We start from the raw sequence: 19,941 nt of genomic DNA on the forward strand, positions 1-19,941 counted from the left end.
GAAAAATAGTTTGTGTAATAACCTATGCAGCCCTTTGAGACTCTTTGTGATTAAGGGCTATACAAATAAAACTGACTTTACTTGACTTGACTTTCCCATCGCATTTCTTCTCCCCTAATGATTAACGGCAGCTGGCGTTAGTATGTATTGTCCTATGAAGTGTCATTGTCGGGTGCATGCTACACCTAAACAGGTCTCTATGAAAGGTGTATCAGTGCAAGGATTACGTTTCAATTATGGACATTTATTTGGGGTAAATATTGAATGTATTGGTTGTAAATTGTAAGAACTTCCTGCAACTGAACTAGTAAAGCTACATTTTATGCCTTCCCAGGAATGTTACAGCCAAAGATCTTTTGAGTTCTTTCAGTAAAAAAAGTTTTAAAAAGCATCTATTGATCTATCTATCCATCCATCCATCTTTGTCCAATCTGGTTTTCTCGTTCTTTGACATTATCTATGTAAGGCCTCTGGGATTGCTATTCAATAATACAGTCATAGCTTTGTTATTGCGGTTCATGAAACCAGAACCACCCACAAGAAGTGATAATCGACCAAGTCGTGTCGCACCTTCATAAAACACCCCGGGTCAAACTTACCTCGAGTACGTCCTTAACGAAGATAACAATTATACATCTCCAAATAAAAAGACAACTCAGAACGGTAGTTGAATGACCTCTTTTATTGTCGTTAGACAAAAGTACAATGAAATTGGAGGGTTTCTCTGGCTAGCTGCATGATAACATTGGCTATAATAATAATAATAATAATAATTTCCTTGTATTGTCATTCTGTGTAACAATGTACACAGAACGAAATGTCGATTGCACCTGACCCGTTGTAGCGAGCCGATGCAGCCGCAGCCAACAGAGGGCGCCGCCGACCACTTTTTAAGTCTTAGGAATGACTCGGCCGGGGCGCGAACCACCGACCTCCCAGTCTCAAAGCGGGCGCCTTACCATCTAGGCTACTGAGCTGGTACTCCAGTTGAGCCATGTATCAGTGATGATTAAAATACAACTGTTCCGAATGTACCAGTTTCCCAAGAGTTGAAGCTCCAGGTCATCCATTTCATGGATGATGGATCTGGAGTTTGTGAAATACAGGGGTAGCTTGTGAGGGTTGTTACGTAGCCTAGCTGCAACCTGCAGACTTGCTATTGCCTTCTCTCCCGTCGCCGCCTTAGTCACTTCCGGACCCGATAACCCACTGGTGATTTGATCTCTTCTGAATTTCCTCAGAGTCCTATTTAACTCATGAATTTCTTTTCAATGTTACGATCCACTAAAAGCTAGCTGTTGCCGTGCATTCCAGTTTGTTTTGGCGGACACATTGACTTTTACAGTTGTGTGCACAGAGTTGCACAAACTCAAAACACAAAGAACTCTCCAACCTGCCTTCATGATAGCATTTGCTGCATGCTGTGTGATGCAGAACAGAATGCAAGATGCGTTAATATCAATGATAATAAAGACAATTAAGTCGAATCAGTGATAACCAAAGCACGAAGTAGCAAGGTGTCTGTGTAGATAAATTAAAACGAGATTCATAAGTAAAAGTCTTCCCGTAGCGTCACGTCATCAAAGTCAAAACTCGCCGTTCAGGCACGCTCTTGTTTTCGGGTAGGGAAAGATGGCGTCGTGATGGATGTCCCGCATCGCCGTGGCAACCATCAGAATTGATGAGCCGCAGCCTCTCGTCTCGCTTCCCCCGCTATCAACTCCTCATCGTCACCCGTCTCCATTTTTTTCATTTTCCTCGCTTCTCGGCGTCTTTGTTCCTCCTTTGACATTTCTGCTCCGTTCCTACTTTTATCGGGGTCCCCCCCGAACCGCCACCCGCTGCCACCTTCGGTCTATGTGTCAACACCAAGCAGGTGAGCCATGGAGGTGGCTTACTAATGTGGTTTAGCAGAAGCATCTTTTTTTTTTACTTCGTCTCCGGGTGGCACATTTTATAAATGACAGTAGCGCCAGAAGCCCTTTGGCGTTCAATCACCTCCACGGGAGCTCACTCACGAGGGGGAAAACGAGGCATGCGGGTGGCGTTTATCGCATCTGCGGGGGCCCCGAGGACGCAAAATCCTCCTCGCGGCGGAGTTCGGCTGCATTAGGGAGAGTTTGAATTTCAAAAGTAATTTTTTTGAATATAGAAAATACCGAAACCCTTCACGATCAACTTCGTAGCTCCGCATTCTCTTTTAAATGGTGTGTATTCCAGATATTGTTTAGTCTTTTTTTTGTAATGTTTTGTTAAAGAAAACACTTGTCACTGCAATGTTGCGTTAACAATAGAAACACATTGTACAAATAATTAGAATTACAAGACAAACATGCCAGGGTACGTTACATACAAATACAAAAGTGTTTACAAATATTCATTGAAAAAAATATATATATATACAGTTTAGAAAATAAGTATTTGAACACCCTGCTATTTTGCTATTCCTCCCACTTAGAAATCATGGAGGGGTCTGAAATTTTAATCGTAGGTCATGTCCACTGTGAGAGAGATAAACCAAAAAGAATAATCCAGAAATCACAATGCCTGATCTATACGTATATATATATATACTTGTTGATTTTTAAGTAAAGTGAGAAATAATCCTCGAAAAAGAGAAACATGAAACTAAACTGAAATATCGCAGATACTTTAAAATATTATTTGTCTTATCTTAGTGAAAATTATAATTGTAATATCATTTATTTAACAAATAAACAATTAAGAACAAACATAATAATTATGGTAACATATAATTGTTGTTGTTTTTGAAGTAAAAATAAATAAATATCTTTAAAAGATGAGAAATTGACTACCAGGGATAAAGGGTTGCAGGCGCAAGGGTGCTGTTCATTTTAAGCATAAAGAACAAAAAAAAGAGCCACCACATATGTCACAAATTTGCTCTCTCAGCCCCTACTTTCAGCAATAGTCAACCCTGGTTAATTGATCTCGGTCACAGTGCAGCTCATTTTAGGCCACAATGGTACGATTCAGCGGTCTAAGCTAACAAAATAAATATACTCTCTCCCCTGCTCTTAGCAATGGCCCTCTGGGGATAATGGATCCCAGGCACGAGGCTGATGTTCCTTTTAGATGGAAAGAATGAGGAAAAAAACCCACCATGAATGGAACAAAGGTGCTCCCTTGGCCCTCGCTCTCAGAAGTAGTCGACTGTGGCCAAAAAAGTACAGTTCGTTTTAGGCGGGCCACAGGTCACTGTGGCCTGAACTGAAAAAGAAAAAATGCGGCCTGTTCCTGGCAATAGTCGACCTGGAATAATGGATCGTGCCCACAACTGTGTGTTTCACTTTCGGCGGGCAGGAACGGCACATCCTCTTACAAAAGTGACTTCGGCTGGTTCCCGTTTGGAGCAATATGCGATTGGGGATAATGGATTATGGCTTCAGGAGTGCAATTCCCATTTGAGTGGAGTGAATGGTAAAAAATAAGTGTCCTGGCTTAACAGAAATACACTTTGCTCCTGGCAACATACGATAAGAAATAATAGATACTATTTAAGGTCAACAAAAATATAGTGTCAGAAAACATCCCAAAATTATTCATTCGGAAAGAAGGAAATTATAACTTAAGGGGCTGTAGTAAATTCATAATCCCAAAAGGGAGAACCACCAGGAAAAGTATGTGTGTATCTGTGCATGGAGTCAAACTTTGGAACAATTTACAAGACGAGATCAAACAATGTCCAACTATTCACATGTTCAAATATAAATATAAAAAACATTACTGGCAGAATATAGAAATGAAGAAAATGGCGTATGAGTGATACGAGGGATTGGAAATACTGCGTTTACAACTATAGTTAACCTTGTTGTTATTGTTACTATTATTATATCATAACTGTTATTCTTGCTATTGTTATTATCATTGGTGTCACAATGATATTGAGAGACTATAACGTTATAGATGGGTAGTACGATGATTAGTTAATTAAATATGTGACTATTGTTATGATTATAATTATTGATATCCGACCTATGTGATATGTATATCCGTGAGATTTTGTTATATTAGACACAAAAGAGGAGCTATTTTAAAAATGTAATTAATAGGGAAGATGAAGGGGTAGGGAAAATAAGTGTCTGCTTCTTCCATGTTATGTTAACATTATTTTTGTTGTTGAGTCATTGTTTTTGTCCTGTTTTTATTATATCATGTTCGAAATAAAGTTTTCATTCTCAGTAGCCTAGATGGTAGGGCGCCCGCTTTGAGACTGGGAGGTCGCTGGTTCGCGCCTCGGCCGAGTCATACCTAAGACTTATAACATTGGTAAAATGGCGGCGCCCTCTGTTGGCTGCGGCTGCATCGGCTCGCTACAACGGGTCAGGTGTATCGACATTTCGTTCTGTGTACATTGTTACAAAGAATGACAATACAAAGGAAATTATTATTATTATTAATTATTATTATTATTCTATATTCATAGATCACGGAATAATAGATCACAGAATATTTTTTTCAACCTGCGATTCACCGGGGCCACAAATTACAGGCACGTAGTAGCAGGTGATTACAATAAATGAGATTAAATAATAATTGTAAATAAAATATTAAATAAAAGTTAAAACAAGCAAAATTTTCTTCTATTGTTTTTTTTTGTTTTTTTGCAGCAGCAGTGTCATCCTTTGCATGTTGATCAACTTCTGTAGGGAATAAAATAATCCGTCTCTTTTGGGAACCGCCGCTGTGTATTTCTTATTATCGAGCATTATCGAAGAGAAAGTAGTCAAATAGCCGTGGCCCTTGTAATTTCTCAGCCATGAACACAGGCCGCCATAATTGACTGCAGCGTCATCATTCCTGACCATAAAAGCCACTCAACCAGTCAGTGAAGTCTGGGTTCCTTCTCTCTCTCTTTCACCTTGCTTTAGCTAGAGCTATTTTTAGCTTTCCTTGCAGCATATCCCCCCCCCATGCAATAGTAAAATACCATTCTTGAACATGCAAGAGTAATCCCTCCCGCCCGGCAACCGATGCCCCGGCAAAAAATCCGCCCTGAATTCAGGATTCTTCCATCTTTCATGAGCTAAGATAAAAATAGTAAATCTTGCTTTTGGATCACAAAAACAAAAATGCTATTTTTTTATTCCTAAAACGCAAAAAAAAAGGTACTACAACATGTTCTTTTTTTAAGCTATTTGTAAGCCGAAATAAGGAAAGTATATCTTACATTTTTGAAAAAGAGAAAAAATATCAATTAGTCTGTGTTTTTAAGAAAGTATTACATGTATTTTCAAACTAAGACACTTTTCTTTTTCAAAATAATGTTATGCCGCTAATTACCAACTTTTCTTAGCTTTATTTTTTTTATATTTACTTCCAATCGAAATAATTATCCAGGAAAAATGCAAAAAAATATTTAAAAACAAAAAGGGGACCGATGAGAAAAACTGAGAAAAAATATTCTTTTTTAAGAATGTTTTTCTTTACTTCAATTCTTCTTCTTCAGTGATTGAAATAAATATTGAGTGCAAATTCCAAAAATATATTTAAATTGCAAAAATTATATTGAATTAAATACATGTATTAAACAAACGCGTAAAAAAGATTTTAAGAACAAATAAATAGGGATGTCTTGATAAATAGGCAAAAAAAGGTATTTACAATGTAGTGCTTAGAGACTGGCGCAAGTTTTAATAACAGTGGGAAGAAAAAAGAATATTGCATTGTAAAAATTCAGCATTCAGCAGCAAAAAAAAAAATTACTGTATATGTTTGGTATATTTCATCTTATGATATATATGAAAAACAGAAAAAAAAAAAATTTAATGGATCATAATTATTTTCCACCTTTCGTAGTATTTATATCACAAATTACCTTTTTCTTTCGTTTCTTTGGGGGAATTTTTTGCAAGATTTATTATTTTTTTCCCCTATTTTTTTTTTTAAAGGACAAACCAACGTATTATTTGTAAAAATTGAAAAAAAATGTATCAAAAGACAGAAAAAAATATTTCAAAAAACAAAAAGATGCATTTTTTTATGGAAAGCATAAAAAACATAAAATAAACCAATCCATTAAAGATAGTCCCATAAAAACCAAAGCCCCTAAAAAAAAAAGATCAAAAAAACCTCATAAATGATAGGACCCCTTTTATCTTTCCGGCGACATCGTAATAGCTACGGAGGTAGAGAAAATAAATATGATACTAACAATGCCCCCGGCATCGCCTCGGTCTACAGTGCGAACACAGGCGTGCACACACAAACATGCACCATTGGTGTTTTGCACGGCAGCACACACAAGCTAAGAGCTAGCCGTGGGAGCGAACTCAATACAAGTCGGGTCAAATTTGATAAAACAACAGCTCTCGTTTTAATTCGTGTGTGCTTTGTGCGTCCGGTTTTAGGTGGCGGCCCCCCCGCCGGCAGGAGCTTTTCAGGAGCGGCCCGCCAAGCCCACCATGTTTCGCAAGTTCTATGAACGTGGGGAGTTCCCCATGGCGCTCGAGCACGACACCAAAGGAAATCGCATCGCTTGGAAGGTAGGACCCACTGCTTATTTCAGCCGCTCGCCGGTCAGTAGAGGTAAGATCCAGCCTTAAAAAAAATCCAGCCCGACCCGACCTGCCCCGCGGGGTAATAAGACCAAGCCCCGGCCGGAAAAATTAACCAGATTTGAAGGACCGAGCCCTAAGAAAACCCGAATTTTCATATTTTGTTTGTTGTTTCAAAAACTCCCTTTGTGAAAAAATCCACTTGTACAATATTCCCAATATGGTAGTTAGCCCTCCCCTTTCGATTGACACCTTTCTCCGCCAACAGCCCGCGTTAGCCTGTTACGTATGCTAAAACGGATATCGGCTCCAAATATCAAAGTAACCTGTCAGGACTAGAACAGGAAACAGGACCCACTCGCGTAACGTTACCCACATTTTTATTGGGGGAGAAGGGAAAGCAGCGCACACTCGATCCGGAGATCGTTGGTCGCGGGGAGTAGGTTGCTCAGCCGCGGAAGTGGGACGTCCGTGACGAGCGGCGTCGGGAACGGAAAAAAGTCTAAAACCAGGAACGGAGAGTAGCCGTGGTGAGATCAAACGGATCGTAGCAGGAAAAAACAAGAGCAGAATACACAGGACAGGCGAAAAAAAGGGCTTGCCGTGTAAAAACGGAAATTCGCAGATGGACCGACAAAAGGGGGCTGACTGGACAGAGTTTAAATACTGACAGGGAGCCAATCCGTCAACAGGCTCCAGCTGGCGCCCCTGGGCGGGGCCGATTGGGCGCCATGGCAACCGAGACATAACCAGTTTCATTTTTTATTTTTGGATTTTGCTGTTATATGATTCCATATATTTATATACAGGTATTATTGACTTATTTTTTATTTATATTTTATATCCATTCAATTCCTGATTTATATTTCTGTATGCGTTTTGATTTCGATTCGTTTTTATTTAAACTAACAAAGACAGCTTATTCCCCGGGGCCATCAACACCCTAAACGAAAGCACATGCGAAAACATATCGGAACTCATTTTCATTCCTCTTTTGTTGTGTTCACCAAATGAAACTGTGGAAATGGATACAATTGCACAAAATTGTGAAAATATATACCTTGTGACTTATGTTTTTTCTTGTTTTTTTAAATTGTTGCTGCTAAATGTTATTGCACTATTGTTATGATGCACTATTCTTTTTTCATTGCATTATTATTATAACTTTAAGCACTACATTGTACCGTATTTTCCGCACTATAGGGCGCACCGGGTTATAGGGCGCACCCCCAAAAAATAGTTTTTGGTCCTATATCTTCCATAGATAAGGCGCTACAATGGGAACGTCGACAAAACAGTCAGATGATTCAGTCCAACTGATTACCCCCTTAACATTCCTAAAGCTTGCAAAGAAGCAAATACGTGTCGTAGACACGTGCGGATGCGGTGTCCGTATGATGTCACTCAAATGCATCATTTCAAATATCATTCGGAAGGTTAAAGTCTTGAGATTCAAGAAATGCCAACCATTCCTTAGTTTCTATTTTCTTTTTTGCTCGCAACTTTACTGTGCATATGACAATAAACACTTGGAATTGAGTTTAATCCACTCAACTCATCACAGCAACATCAAGATCGTTCTAAAACAAGATACCGGGAAAATATAAAGCCGCATAGCTCACCTAAGTTCTCACGTTCAATAATGATACGCAACCGTGGTCTTCTTACAACCGTGAGTGTAGTAAATCCAGGAGAGTAAAATATTTACAAATACAGACTAATGAAACATGTTTCTTTATGGCGTAGTTTAGCAAGCTTGCTATTCAGTCATCTTTTTCGGCCAGGGTTTGTTTTGGCCCTCTAGCCTATCCGAGGCTCCGAATAACTTCGGCCAATAGCGATCGATTTAACTGATGATTGACACATCTTTTTCGGCCAATTGCAGGGTTTGTTTTGGCCCTCTAGCCTATCCGAGGCTCCGGATAACTTCAGCCAATAGCGATCGATTTAACGGATGATTGACACATCTTTTTCGGCCAATTGCAGGGTTTGTTTCGGCCCTCTAGCCTATCCGAGGCTCCGAATAACTTCAGCCAATAGCGATCGATTTAACTGATGATTGACACATCTTTTTCGGCCAATTGCCGGGTTTGTTTCGGCCCTCTAGCCTATCTGAGGCTCCGAATAACTTTAGCCAATAGCGATCAATTCAAATGATGATTGACACATTAGTTAGCCAATGAAACGCCGGTATATAAATCCCAGCATACACCGCGGACTACTCCACGTTCGGGGTAAAATCGAGTCGGCGGCTGTTGTGTAAGTTGCGAGACCTTGCGATTTAATATTGAGCCATATATAAGGCGCACTGTATTATAAGGCGCATGGTCAGCTTTTGAAAAAAATTAAGACTTTTAGGTGCGCCTTATAGTGCGGAAAATATGGTTATCATTTTTTTGCCATTTATTCTTTTATTCTTTTTTCTTTTCAAAGTCTTCATGACATGTTTTACCCCAGCATGCCGTTTTAATTCTCGTTGCATACAATGTTTCACAATATAGATGTTAATGTCAATAAATACAATTCAATTTCCTTTTTTTTGTCATATGCCTTGCACAACTACCCCTAATATTAAAGAAACGGTCCATTAAAAATCTGCACGAGTCCCTCGTCATCAAACCTGAGTCCCAGCAGCAGCAAGATCATCCATCAACATCACCACACTTAAAAGTGACACTTATTGAACACGGCCAGTGCATACTACGCTCGTGGAAACATTTGATCGAAAATGACACTCTTACTCGCAAAATATGCCACTCTGTATTCAAATACAGCCGTAGTGTTAACATTCTCCTGTAGGAGGCGGTGTGGATTAGCTCATTCCAATCTTCCCGATGCGTGTCCTATCAATCATAAACTGTGCACTGCCTCACACATGAAAGAAAGGATCAAAGCACAAAAATAAATTAAATAAAATCACAGTATGTAACTGTTTCTACATTTCCGTGCTGTATGCCCGTATACAGCCCGGTGCATCAAAGCCCCCACGGAGCCATTAGTCTGGCTTTCGGTGTGTGGGACGAATGCCTACTCCTAATCGCCGCCTCGCTACGTTTGCAGCCTTTCACGTCATAACGACGTTAGTTCCTTGTATGTAACGTTTCTCCAACGAGACAAACCTTGCCCTTTTCCCACCTCCTTTCTCCGGCATCAAAGAGAGGCGGTAAGAAAAAGGGGCTCCTCCGGCATGAATTATTGATGTGGAATGTTGAAATGATCGGCGCGTTTGTCAAAAGTAATGTATGTTTTTGAGCTTTGTTTGCAGTGAGTTGTGATGCGGGCCGAACCAAACTGCTGTCGTATCTCATTAGGTTCTTTATTGATCGCCTTGTGTGTTGTTGTGTTTTTGCTTAACACATTCAGTGCCATAATGACGGCTTTACTTTCTCTATTAGTGAATGAGATCAAAGACGTAGAAGAAGAGCCAGTCCTGGTCTTGCTTGGGTAGGTACTCACTCGGGGCACCGATTCAACTCATTCAATGCCATAACGCATAAATAAGTTTTCAGGAGCATTGAACCTGAGTGCATGTTGCTTCCTGTATCCAGCGATTGAGTGTGTGTAGGCAGCAGGCGTATTAAAGCAGTCTGGTGAGTTCTACATATGGACAAATAGTAATGGACAGTTAACTCTTCAACAGAACTTAATTCTTTTAAAAAAGATGACAAATTCCCATCATAATCGTCTGGTCGGAGAGGGATGACGTTTTGTGCACATCCGTAGGAACGCTATTGCCATGGTGACCAAAATCGTGTGATTACTTTACATAAAACATCAGGGGACTGAAAAGTTAATGACGTTTATCAGTCACAGTGCAAATAAATTATTTCAGAATGTTAAGCAAGGGGATGATGTCTTACCATTGAGTAGAATTTACTTGATAGAATACAAAGTGACGTACAAAATATGGCAACAGTGATGAGAGTTCATTTTAAGATAGTTAAGCCTTCATAAAAAACATTCTGGCTCTTGTGTTCAAACTGTTTTAGTGCTTAGCACATTAATTGCTTTATGGAATTTGATTGACATTGAAACATAATATACCCTTTCGGTGAATGTGGTTGAGGACTTCCAGGAAGAGCTGGTCCTGGATCTACTGTGTCGTGTATTAGGGAAGTCCTCGTTATACCATTAGAGTATAATTGATGTGATAGAATAAAAAAGAAAGGATAAAATACGGCATCAGAGATGACAGCAATTCAGTGTTTCTGACTACTATTGGACCGGAGGACATTGTAAAGTATTTCAGCCTGAAAAAAAGCAGTCTGGCTGTCTTGTTTACACTTTTTGTGCTTTACACATTCATTACTTTATCAATTACGATTGACGTCAAACCTATATTTTCCTTCTTGGTGTATTCGATAGAGCACGCAGCACAGCAGCGCAGTGGTTAGCACTTTTGCGGCACAATTCTGAGGTCATGAGATCGAACCTTCCTGTGTGGAGTTTGCATGTTCTCCCAGTGCTTGCGTGGGTTTCCTCCGGGAACTCCGGTTTCCTCCCATATCTCAAAAACATGCATGTCAGGTTCATTGGCCGGTCCAAATTGTCCCTAGGTGTGAATGAGCGAGTGAATTGTCTGTCCCTGTGTGCCCTGTGTTTCGCTGGCAGCCAAGTCACGGTGTCTCCTGCCCTCTGCCTGAAGATATCTGGGATGGGCTCTAGGACACCCGCGGCCCTACTGAGGATAAGCAGTGCAGATAATGGATAGATAAAGCACTTTCAGGAAGAGCTGGTCCTGGTTTTACTATTTTGTCCTTGTTTCAGCATGTCCTCGCTTTGGGCACCGATTTTAGAAAGCTGCTTTGGATCAGTCTTGGACCTGAGGAAAAGTTTGGTAGGGGGAGTGGGTAGAGCTGACATTATCTTGATTTTGCCATTTTTTTGCATTATTAAGGGACACCAATTTCAAGCAGAATGCTTCAGATCAGTTCGGGACCTGAGACATCAGTCAACCCAGCTAAAAAAGTCTTAATGAAAGTTAAACATGGGGTGGATCTCCATGTTGTAGAATTTTCTTGTTGGTCTTTATGAGAATTCAAAACAGAAGCATTTAAAAGATAACCACCTTAGATTAGTGAATGATGAATAAAGTATCTATCTATCTATCTATCTATCTATCTATCGTTCTATCGTTCTATCGTTCTATCGTTCTATCTAGCTATCGTTCTATCGTTCTATCTATCGACATGTGGTAGTTGCAAAAAAGTTTAGAGAAACAGGCCATGTATTAGGAAAAGAGGAAAATACAGCAATATATCGACATAGATGCAGACAGTTTTGTTTTTACAACCAATAGAGGATTGAAGGACGGTTTTGAGGAAAAAAAGCTTTCTGGCTCTTGTTGTTACACCTTTTTTTCTTAGCACGTTCACTGCCATATCCACAGTGATAGATGTCAAAATTTGATTTTCCCTTCTGGTTAGTGAGATCAAAGATTCCCAGTAAGAGCCCGTCCCCGTTTAGCTGTTTCTTGCCTCGCTCGGGGCACAAATTCAAGCGACCTGAAAGATCAGTCACCTCGCAAATAAAGTCGTGAGAAGGTTATGCAAGGGGAGAGGTAGGAGCCGCTTGAAGGAGTGGCAAATAAACTTTGAGTATCATTTTCTTGATATTCCTCTTTTGAATTTATAGCATAAGCATTTATGAAACGAAGCGTCTTAGAATGCTTAAGCGCGCTAGATGTTGTGTTATAGGTCACAAATTAGGCTAAGAAAAAGAAAGGGAGACGTAAACAATGGAGAATACAAAGGGAAGGAGAAAATAGGGTGAGGTATTGACAGAGCTGCAAACAGTTTGGTTTTTACAACCAATAGAGGACTCAAGGCACTCGGGGATTTATCAGACAACTGAAACTCAAAGTGATGTATAAGAGCATCCAATGTACAAAAATACAAAATGCCTACCTCGTAATTTTGAAACACTGGCTTAAGCTAAAAAAACAACATGCAGACTATGATGGAACACAAACTAGGCCCCACTGAACAAAACGTGAATTACCGTATTTTCCGCACTATAAGGCGCACCGGGTTATAGGGTGCACCCCCAAAAAATAGTTTTTGGTCCTATATTTTCCATACATAAGGCGCACCGGATTATAAGGCGCTACAATGGGAACGTCGACAAAACAGTCAGATAGTTCAGTCAAACTGATTACCCCCTTAACATTCCCAAAGCTTGCAAAGAAGCAAATACGTGTCTCAGACATGTACGGACACAGTGTCTGTACGATGTCACCAATCACTCAAATGCATCGTTCCAAATATCATTCGGAAGGTTAAAGTCTTGGGATTCAAGAAATGCCAAACATTTCTTAGTTTCCATTTTATTTTTTGCTGGACAGCAAAGTAAGAATTTTATTGTGCAGGAAAACGGGGTTCTTTACTGTGCATATGACAATAAACACTTTGAATTGAATTTAGTTTAAAAATAGACTCATCACAGAAACATCAAGATCGTTCTAAAATGAGATACCGGGAAAATATAAAGAAGCATAGCTCACCTAAGTTCTCTTGCAGCCATCACGTTCAATAATGATACGTAACCATGGTCTTCTTACAACCGTGAGTGTAGTTAATCCAGGAGAGCAAAATATTTACAAATACATAATAGTAAAAAATGTTTTCTCTATGCCGTAGTGCAACCCAACGTGTGGTTCACATTCATCTTTTTCGGCCAATTGCAGGCTTTGTTTCGCCCCTTTAGCCTATGCGAGCCTGTAAATGATAAAAATGATCCGCCCCCTTTACCTCTGAATAACTTTAGCCAATAGTGACTGATTCAAATAATGATTGACACATTGGTTAGGAAATGAAACGCCGGTATATAAATCCCAGCATACACCGCGGACTACTTCGCCTTCGGAGGAAAATCGATAATATTGATCCATATATAAGGCGCACTGTATTATAAGGCGCATGGTCAGCTTTTGAAAAAAATAAAGGCTTTTAGGTGCGCCTTATAGTGCGGAAAATACGGTAGATAAAATGCAAGAATTGTTGGAACAAAAACTAGGTATTACTGAAAAAAGCATGAAACTAAGACAATGCAGGATATGTTGGAACTAAAACTCACTCTTAAAACAAGAAAGTCAACAAGGGATCTTGTAAGATCTTGTACTGAACAAAACCTGAGGGGAATTTAATGCAGGATATATTGGAACATAAACTATTTAACACGAGATAAAACCAGAGAGAAGTCAAGAGGGTAGAAGTTGGAACACAAAACATGAAAGTAAGAGAAAATTGGAATATGAAAAGTAAGAGAACATTGCTCACACTGAAGTAAACATGAGAGGAAGGACAAGGTGGTATATGTTGGAACACTAGCTTGCAGCTTGCACAGAACAAAACATGCAAAACGACAAAGGAAATGCGAGACCACACAAAAAACCTGAAAGGAAGACTACCAGGACAGAGACAGGACCCACTTGCGTACGTTTCTCTCAGTTTTATTGGAAAGAAGGTAGAGGATTGCACACACAATCCAGTGATCGCTGGTCGCGGGTAGCAGGTCGCTCTCAACGCGGAAGTGGCACTTCCGTGGCGAGCGATGGCGGTGTCGGGAGCGGAAAAAACAGGTCAGTAGCGGGACAGGAGAGCAAAAAACATGATCGAGATCAGAAAAGGATTCGAAGCCGGGGAACAGACAGGGGCCAAAACAGGATTGAGCATACCTGTCAACCTCCAGGGCTCCATGCCCTTACAAAATGTTGTATTTTCCCTTACAGAATACAAAATATTTACACCATATTTTTTCTTTCAAACGTGTTTATTTATGTAGTTTAACATGTTATATTGTACATGTGTTTCGTTATATCATATATATTGTTAATTAACATTTTGTTGTGATATACTGAGTTGCTCGACATGAATGAGGTTTATTATAAAAAAAGGTCAAAAATTAAGTCGCTAGGACGTTCATTGTAGAAGGAAAAAATACATGCAAATAAGTAGAATAATACATTTTCTTATTCAAATTATGAATTCATTTTCTGCATTAAATTATTGTTGGTAATCTACTGATTAAAGGAATAACCACAAACCTGTCTTTTTTCATTTTCTCCTTTTATACTTCCTTTTTTTCTTAACTTCTTTATACAACATCATAATTTGTAATATAATGCATCAAAGCAAGTGAGCCGTTTGAGACCGGCTCTCTTTGTTGAGTTGAGACTAAAAAGCCGGTTCTCTAAAAAGAGACGGACTTCCTTTCACTACACAACTACCACTGAATGATGCATGATGGGAAATCTCCAGGAGGCAGACGCATTCACACAGTAGCATCAAACCGCACGCTTTGTTTGCAATGAAAAAAAAACGATGCCGAGATAGAGGCTACCGCAGCGAACTCGATTGTTTTGACGTTTCGTCATGGTCGGTGTATACCGGATGGTACCCATAATTGACAAATTTGCGTTTTTCCGTACAGATTTTCTTGTACGTCGTACACGTCTTAAAACACATAATAAACGTACTTTGTACAGCAAAAACGTACAGGTTGACAGGTATGAGGTATGAGTGAGTCAGGTTTCGAAAAGCTTGCCTAGAGTAACTGAGGTTCGCAGACGGACTGGCAACAGGTGACAGATAGACGTGGGTTTAAATAATGACAGGGAGCCAATCAGAGTCCGAGGCAGTTGGCGCCAAACGAGCGGGCACAGATGCTTCACATCAGTAATCATGACAAACACAGGATGTTTTGGGCAACAAGCTATCGCCACGAAACAAAACATGAACCAAAGCAACACAGGATATGTTGGAACACAAACTTACTCCTACCAAACAAAATATGAACGATGTGCTGGTGGTACGATGTGCTGTACCACCAGCCAGTTTTCACTGAACGTAACATGAAACACAACCTAGATAGATAGATAGATACTTTATTGATCCCCGTAGGGAAATTCACACTTCCAGCAGTATCCATGTGTTGAAAATACAACAATAATAAAGTAAAAGGAATATAATACATAAATATGCAATGTAAAGTGTTGATATAGAGTATTTAGATAGTGCTACATAAAATACACACTGTAATAAGAATAGGTTAATATGCAATGTGGGGGTGTGGTTGAATGTGGGCTTTTACTCCCCCGGGTGGAGTTAAAGAGCCTCATGGTATGAGGAAGAAATGATCTACCTAGGATATGTTGGAACACTAACTACCGTAAATTCCGGACTATAAGCCGCTACTTTTTTCCCAAACATTCAACCCTGCGGCTTATTCAGTGATGCGGCCAATTTATGGAATTTTTCTAACAGCTCGAGTTCAAGGCACATGACGCAGCTTACAAGCTAAACGCAATAGAGCAGTCCGATAAAGAAGGAAACAGAGCTACTGCACGCAAACTTTACTTTACGAGCTTGTTGCCAGCGTGTTTTTGAGCAAGGGAGCGTGGGACGAAGTCTATATGACAAAATCTCTTTCCCTTACTGGGGAAGACGACTTTGACGACGTCAGTTATAAGGAGGAATAAGAGAAAGGTTTACCGTGCCCACTACAAGTAGGGTATGTTTTTTTTAACAGACTTGTTTACTGTGTTGCGAGTGTGTTTCTAGTAGCGTTTTGCTACCCTACACAGGCACGGTTTGGGATGAAAGTTATAATATTATTATTAAAGCTTTGAAAACTCTCTCGGTGTACCGTCTTTCTTTGTAAATATGTGTCACCATGTATTATATGTATTTGCAACTGTATATTTTGTAATGTATTTATTTGCATTTATTTTGCACTTACCAATGAAAAAGAAGGGCGTGACAGACGCGGGGCATGACAGGAAGTGCGGACCGGTAAAGGTGAGTATTTGTGGACACGGCAGACAGTAATAGATATATATTTTTCCCACCCTTACCTTTGGAAATATACACTTTTTTTCCTTGGATTACTTTTAACGGGACCCGGACTCTGCAGGTCTGCATCAAATCTTAACTACCGGTATCATTTTCCGTTAACTTGCCGGCTGTGGTTTCTGAACTGTGTACTGAATAAGAGCTTGCTCTGTCCACTCCACGCATTGGCCCGGTATTGCAGTACCTCCGGGAACGGTGCATTTGCAATGATCGTTACTTGGCTCTGTGGCTAGGACCTTGACTCAGCCTCTTGGCTGAGAGCAAGTGTCTCGGCCCCTTGGCTTTGTAGCATAATATGATTTGGCCGATAACGGAAAATGGATAATTGATGAAGAAAATAGAACAATAACCCTTAAAAAATCCCCCCCTCAGTTTAAATCGCGTGACTCAAAGTAGAGCTTTGGTGAATTTTGTGATTGTGTTACATGCATCAACGTGGGCGCATGCGGCTTATATACAGGTGCGGCTTCTGTAAGTACAAAAGCGACTATCCTCTTAAAATGTGGTGGGTGCGCTCTATATTCCGGAATTTACGGTAGCTCTCTACTCGTTGCGATTTCACCGATAAGCCTTCGCGTTTTATAACTGCAAAAAAAAAAAAATCTGAACGCTAAACGACAGCGAATTATGCATCGGCTTGCAACAGACTGTACTTTGGGCTGCTTTCACAGCAGAACGCGAGCGAACTAAATGTCAAGGGCGAGTCGGAAACGGAAAGGTTGCGTCTGAAAGGCAATTTGGCTCTCCAGAGGTAAAAGCCTGCGCTGTAATGGCGCGCTCAGGTAAAAGCTTTACACGTATACGGAACATGTGCGGGGGACAGATAAGAGAAACCGGCCACCTTGTAGCTGTGTGCGCGATCCCTGTGCATTTGGCCCTGCGCTAAGTTAAGGCCCGCAGTGATCGTCAGGCTCGGGGAGTCACGGAAAACTTCAAATTATTAGACGAAAGAATGGAACTGAGGCAGCACGGCGGCGCAGTGGTTAGCGCTTGTGCGGCACAGTTCATGTCATGGGAACCTGTCGTGGGTTCAAATCCAGCTCCAGACTTCCTGTGCGGAGTTTGTATGTTCTCCCCGTGCTTGCGTGGGTTTCCTCCGGGCACTCCGGTTTCCTCCCACATTCCAAAAACATGCATTCCAGGTGAATTGGCCGGTCCAAATTGTCCATAGGTGTGAATGAGCGAGTGAGTTGTCTGTCCCTGTGTGCCCTGCAATTGGCTGGCAACCAATTCAGGGTGTCCCCTGCCCACTGCCCGGAGATGGCTGGGATGGGCTCCAGCCCCCCCGCGACCCTAATGAGGATAAGCGGTACGGCTGATGAGATGAGATGAGAATGGAACTGTATTGTGTTAGTTACAGAAAAAAATATGCATTACAATTACAGGTACATTTGATATCAATAAGGGGTACTTGGCAGGACTGTATTTAAAAGTATATTTGTGTTTACATAATGCGCCGTTTGACGATTTGTTTCATCGTAATCAGAATTTCAATCTCTGATGAGAGAGAGAGAGCGAGAGAGAGAGAGAAGAAATAAATACAGTGGGAATACAAAAGAGAGAGAGAGAAGAAATGAATAAAGTGAGAATACAAAAGAGAGAGAGAGAAGAAATGAATAAAGAGAGAAAAAAAGAGAAAGTGAGAAGAAATGAATAAAGTGATAATAAAAGAGAGAGAGAGAGAGAGAAGAAATAAATAAAGTGAGAATAAAAGAGAGAGAGAAGAAATGAATAAAGTGACAATGAAAGGAAAAGAGAAGAAATGAACAAAGTGAGAATAAAAGGAAAAGAGAGAGAGACACGAATAAAGTGAGAATAAGAGAGAGAAATGAATAAAGTGAGAATAAGAGAGAGACAGAGAGAGAAATTAATAAAGTGAGAATACAAAAGAGAGAGAGAGAAGAAATGAATAAAGAGAGAAAAAAAGAGAGAGTGAGAATAAATGAATAAAGTGATAATAAAAGAGAGAGAGAGAGAGAAGAAATAAATAAAGTGAGAATAAAAGAGAGAGAGAAGAAATGAATAAAGTGACAATAAAAGGAAAAGAGAAGAAATGAACAAAGTGAGAATAAAAGGAAAAGAGAGAGAGAGACACGAATAAAGTGAGAATAAGAGAGAGAGAAATGAATAAAATGAGAATAAGAGAGAGACAGAGAGAGAAATGAATAAAGTGAGAATAAGAGAGAGAGAGATAGAAATTGAATAAAGTGAGAATAAGAGAGAGAGAGAGAAGAAATGAATAAAGTGAGTATAACAGAGAGAGAGAATAAATGAATAAAGTGAGAATAAAAGAGAGAGAGAGAAAGAGAAAGAGCGAGAGAGAGAGAGAAGAAATAAATACAGTGAGAATACAAAAGAGAGAGAGAGAAGAAATGAATACATAGAGAAAAAAGAGAGAGTGAGAATAAATAAATAACGCGATAACATTATTGGACAAAAGAATGGAACTGTATCGTGCTAGTTACAGAAACAAATATGTATTATAATTACAGGTACATTTTATTACACTAAGGAGTACTTTGCAGGACTACAACTGTACTTACAAGTATATTTGTGTGTACAGAATGCGCAGATTGACTATTTGTTTCATCATAATCATAATTTCAATCTCTGATGAGAGAGAGAGAGCGAGAGAGGGGGAGACAGAAAAAGTGAGAGACAGAGAGAGACAGATAAGGATAAGAGAGAGAGAGAGAGAGAGGAGTCACAAATAGGATGGTGAGAAAGAGTGAGAGGGAGAGTTATAAATAGGAGGATAAGAGAGATATGTAGAGAGAGAGAGAAAAAAAGAGAAAGAGAGAGAGAGAGAGAGTGAAAGAAAAAAAAAAATATATATATATAGAGAGAGAGATATGGAGAGAGATATGTAGAGAGAGAGACAAAAAAAGAGAGAGAGAGTGAAAGAAAAAAAAAAAATATATATATAGAGAGAGAGAGAGATATGGAGAGAGATATGTAGAGAGAGAGAGAAAAAAAGAGAAAGAGAGAGAGAGAGTGAACGAAAAATATATATATATATATATAGAGAGAGAGATATGGAGAGAGAGAGAGACAGATAAGGATAAGAGAGAGAGAGGAGTCACAAATAGGATGGTGAGAAAGAGTGAGAGGGAGAGTTATAAATAGGAGGATAAGAGAGATATGTAGAGAGAGAGAGAAAAAAAGAGAAAGAGAGAGAGAGAGTGAAAGAAAAAAAAATATATATATATATATAGAGAGAGAGAGAGAGAGAGAGAGATGGAGAGAGAGAGAGAAAGGACGATATTATAATCATTATATTATAATCATAATTTCAATCACTGATGAGAGATAGCGAGTGAGAGAGGGGGGGAGACAGAAAGAGTGAGAGACAGGTAAGGATAAGAGAGAGCGAGAGAGAGAGAGAGGGAGTCACAAATAGGGTGATGAGAAAGAGTGAGAGGGAGAGTTGGAAATAGGAGGATGAGAGAAGGAGAGAGAGAGAGAGACAAAAAAAAGAAAGATACGGAGAGAGAGGGGGAGAAAGAAAGTTATGGATAGAGAGAGAGGAAAAGAAAGACATGGAGAGAGATATACAGACAGAGAGAGAGAAA

The 19,941-nt window shown here is 39.8% G+C and overlaps 1 protein-coding gene across 1 annotated transcript in view; it reads left to right on the forward strand.

Annotated features, from left to right (window-relative positions):
- Positions 1-19,941, forward strand: part of pacrg (PARK2 co-regulated) — a 268,864-nt gene that overhangs the window by 20,606 nt on the left and 228,317 nt on the right. The window contains exon 2 of the mRNA XM_088354393.1: positions 6,372-6,506. Within this exon, the coding sequence (XP_088210519.1) occupies positions 6,372-6,506 (135 nt within the window). The remainder of the gene's footprint in view (positions 1-6,371; positions 6,507-19,941) is intronic.

This window comes from Urocampus carinirostris, chromosome 15 (assembly GCF_059441175.1).
Source record: "Urocampus carinirostris isolate Australia breed hairy pipefish chromosome 15, RoL_Ucar_1.0, whole genome shotgun sequence".
In the NCBI taxonomy this organism is placed as follows: Eukaryota; Metazoa; Chordata; class Actinopteri; order Syngnathiformes; family Syngnathidae; genus Urocampus; species Urocampus carinirostris.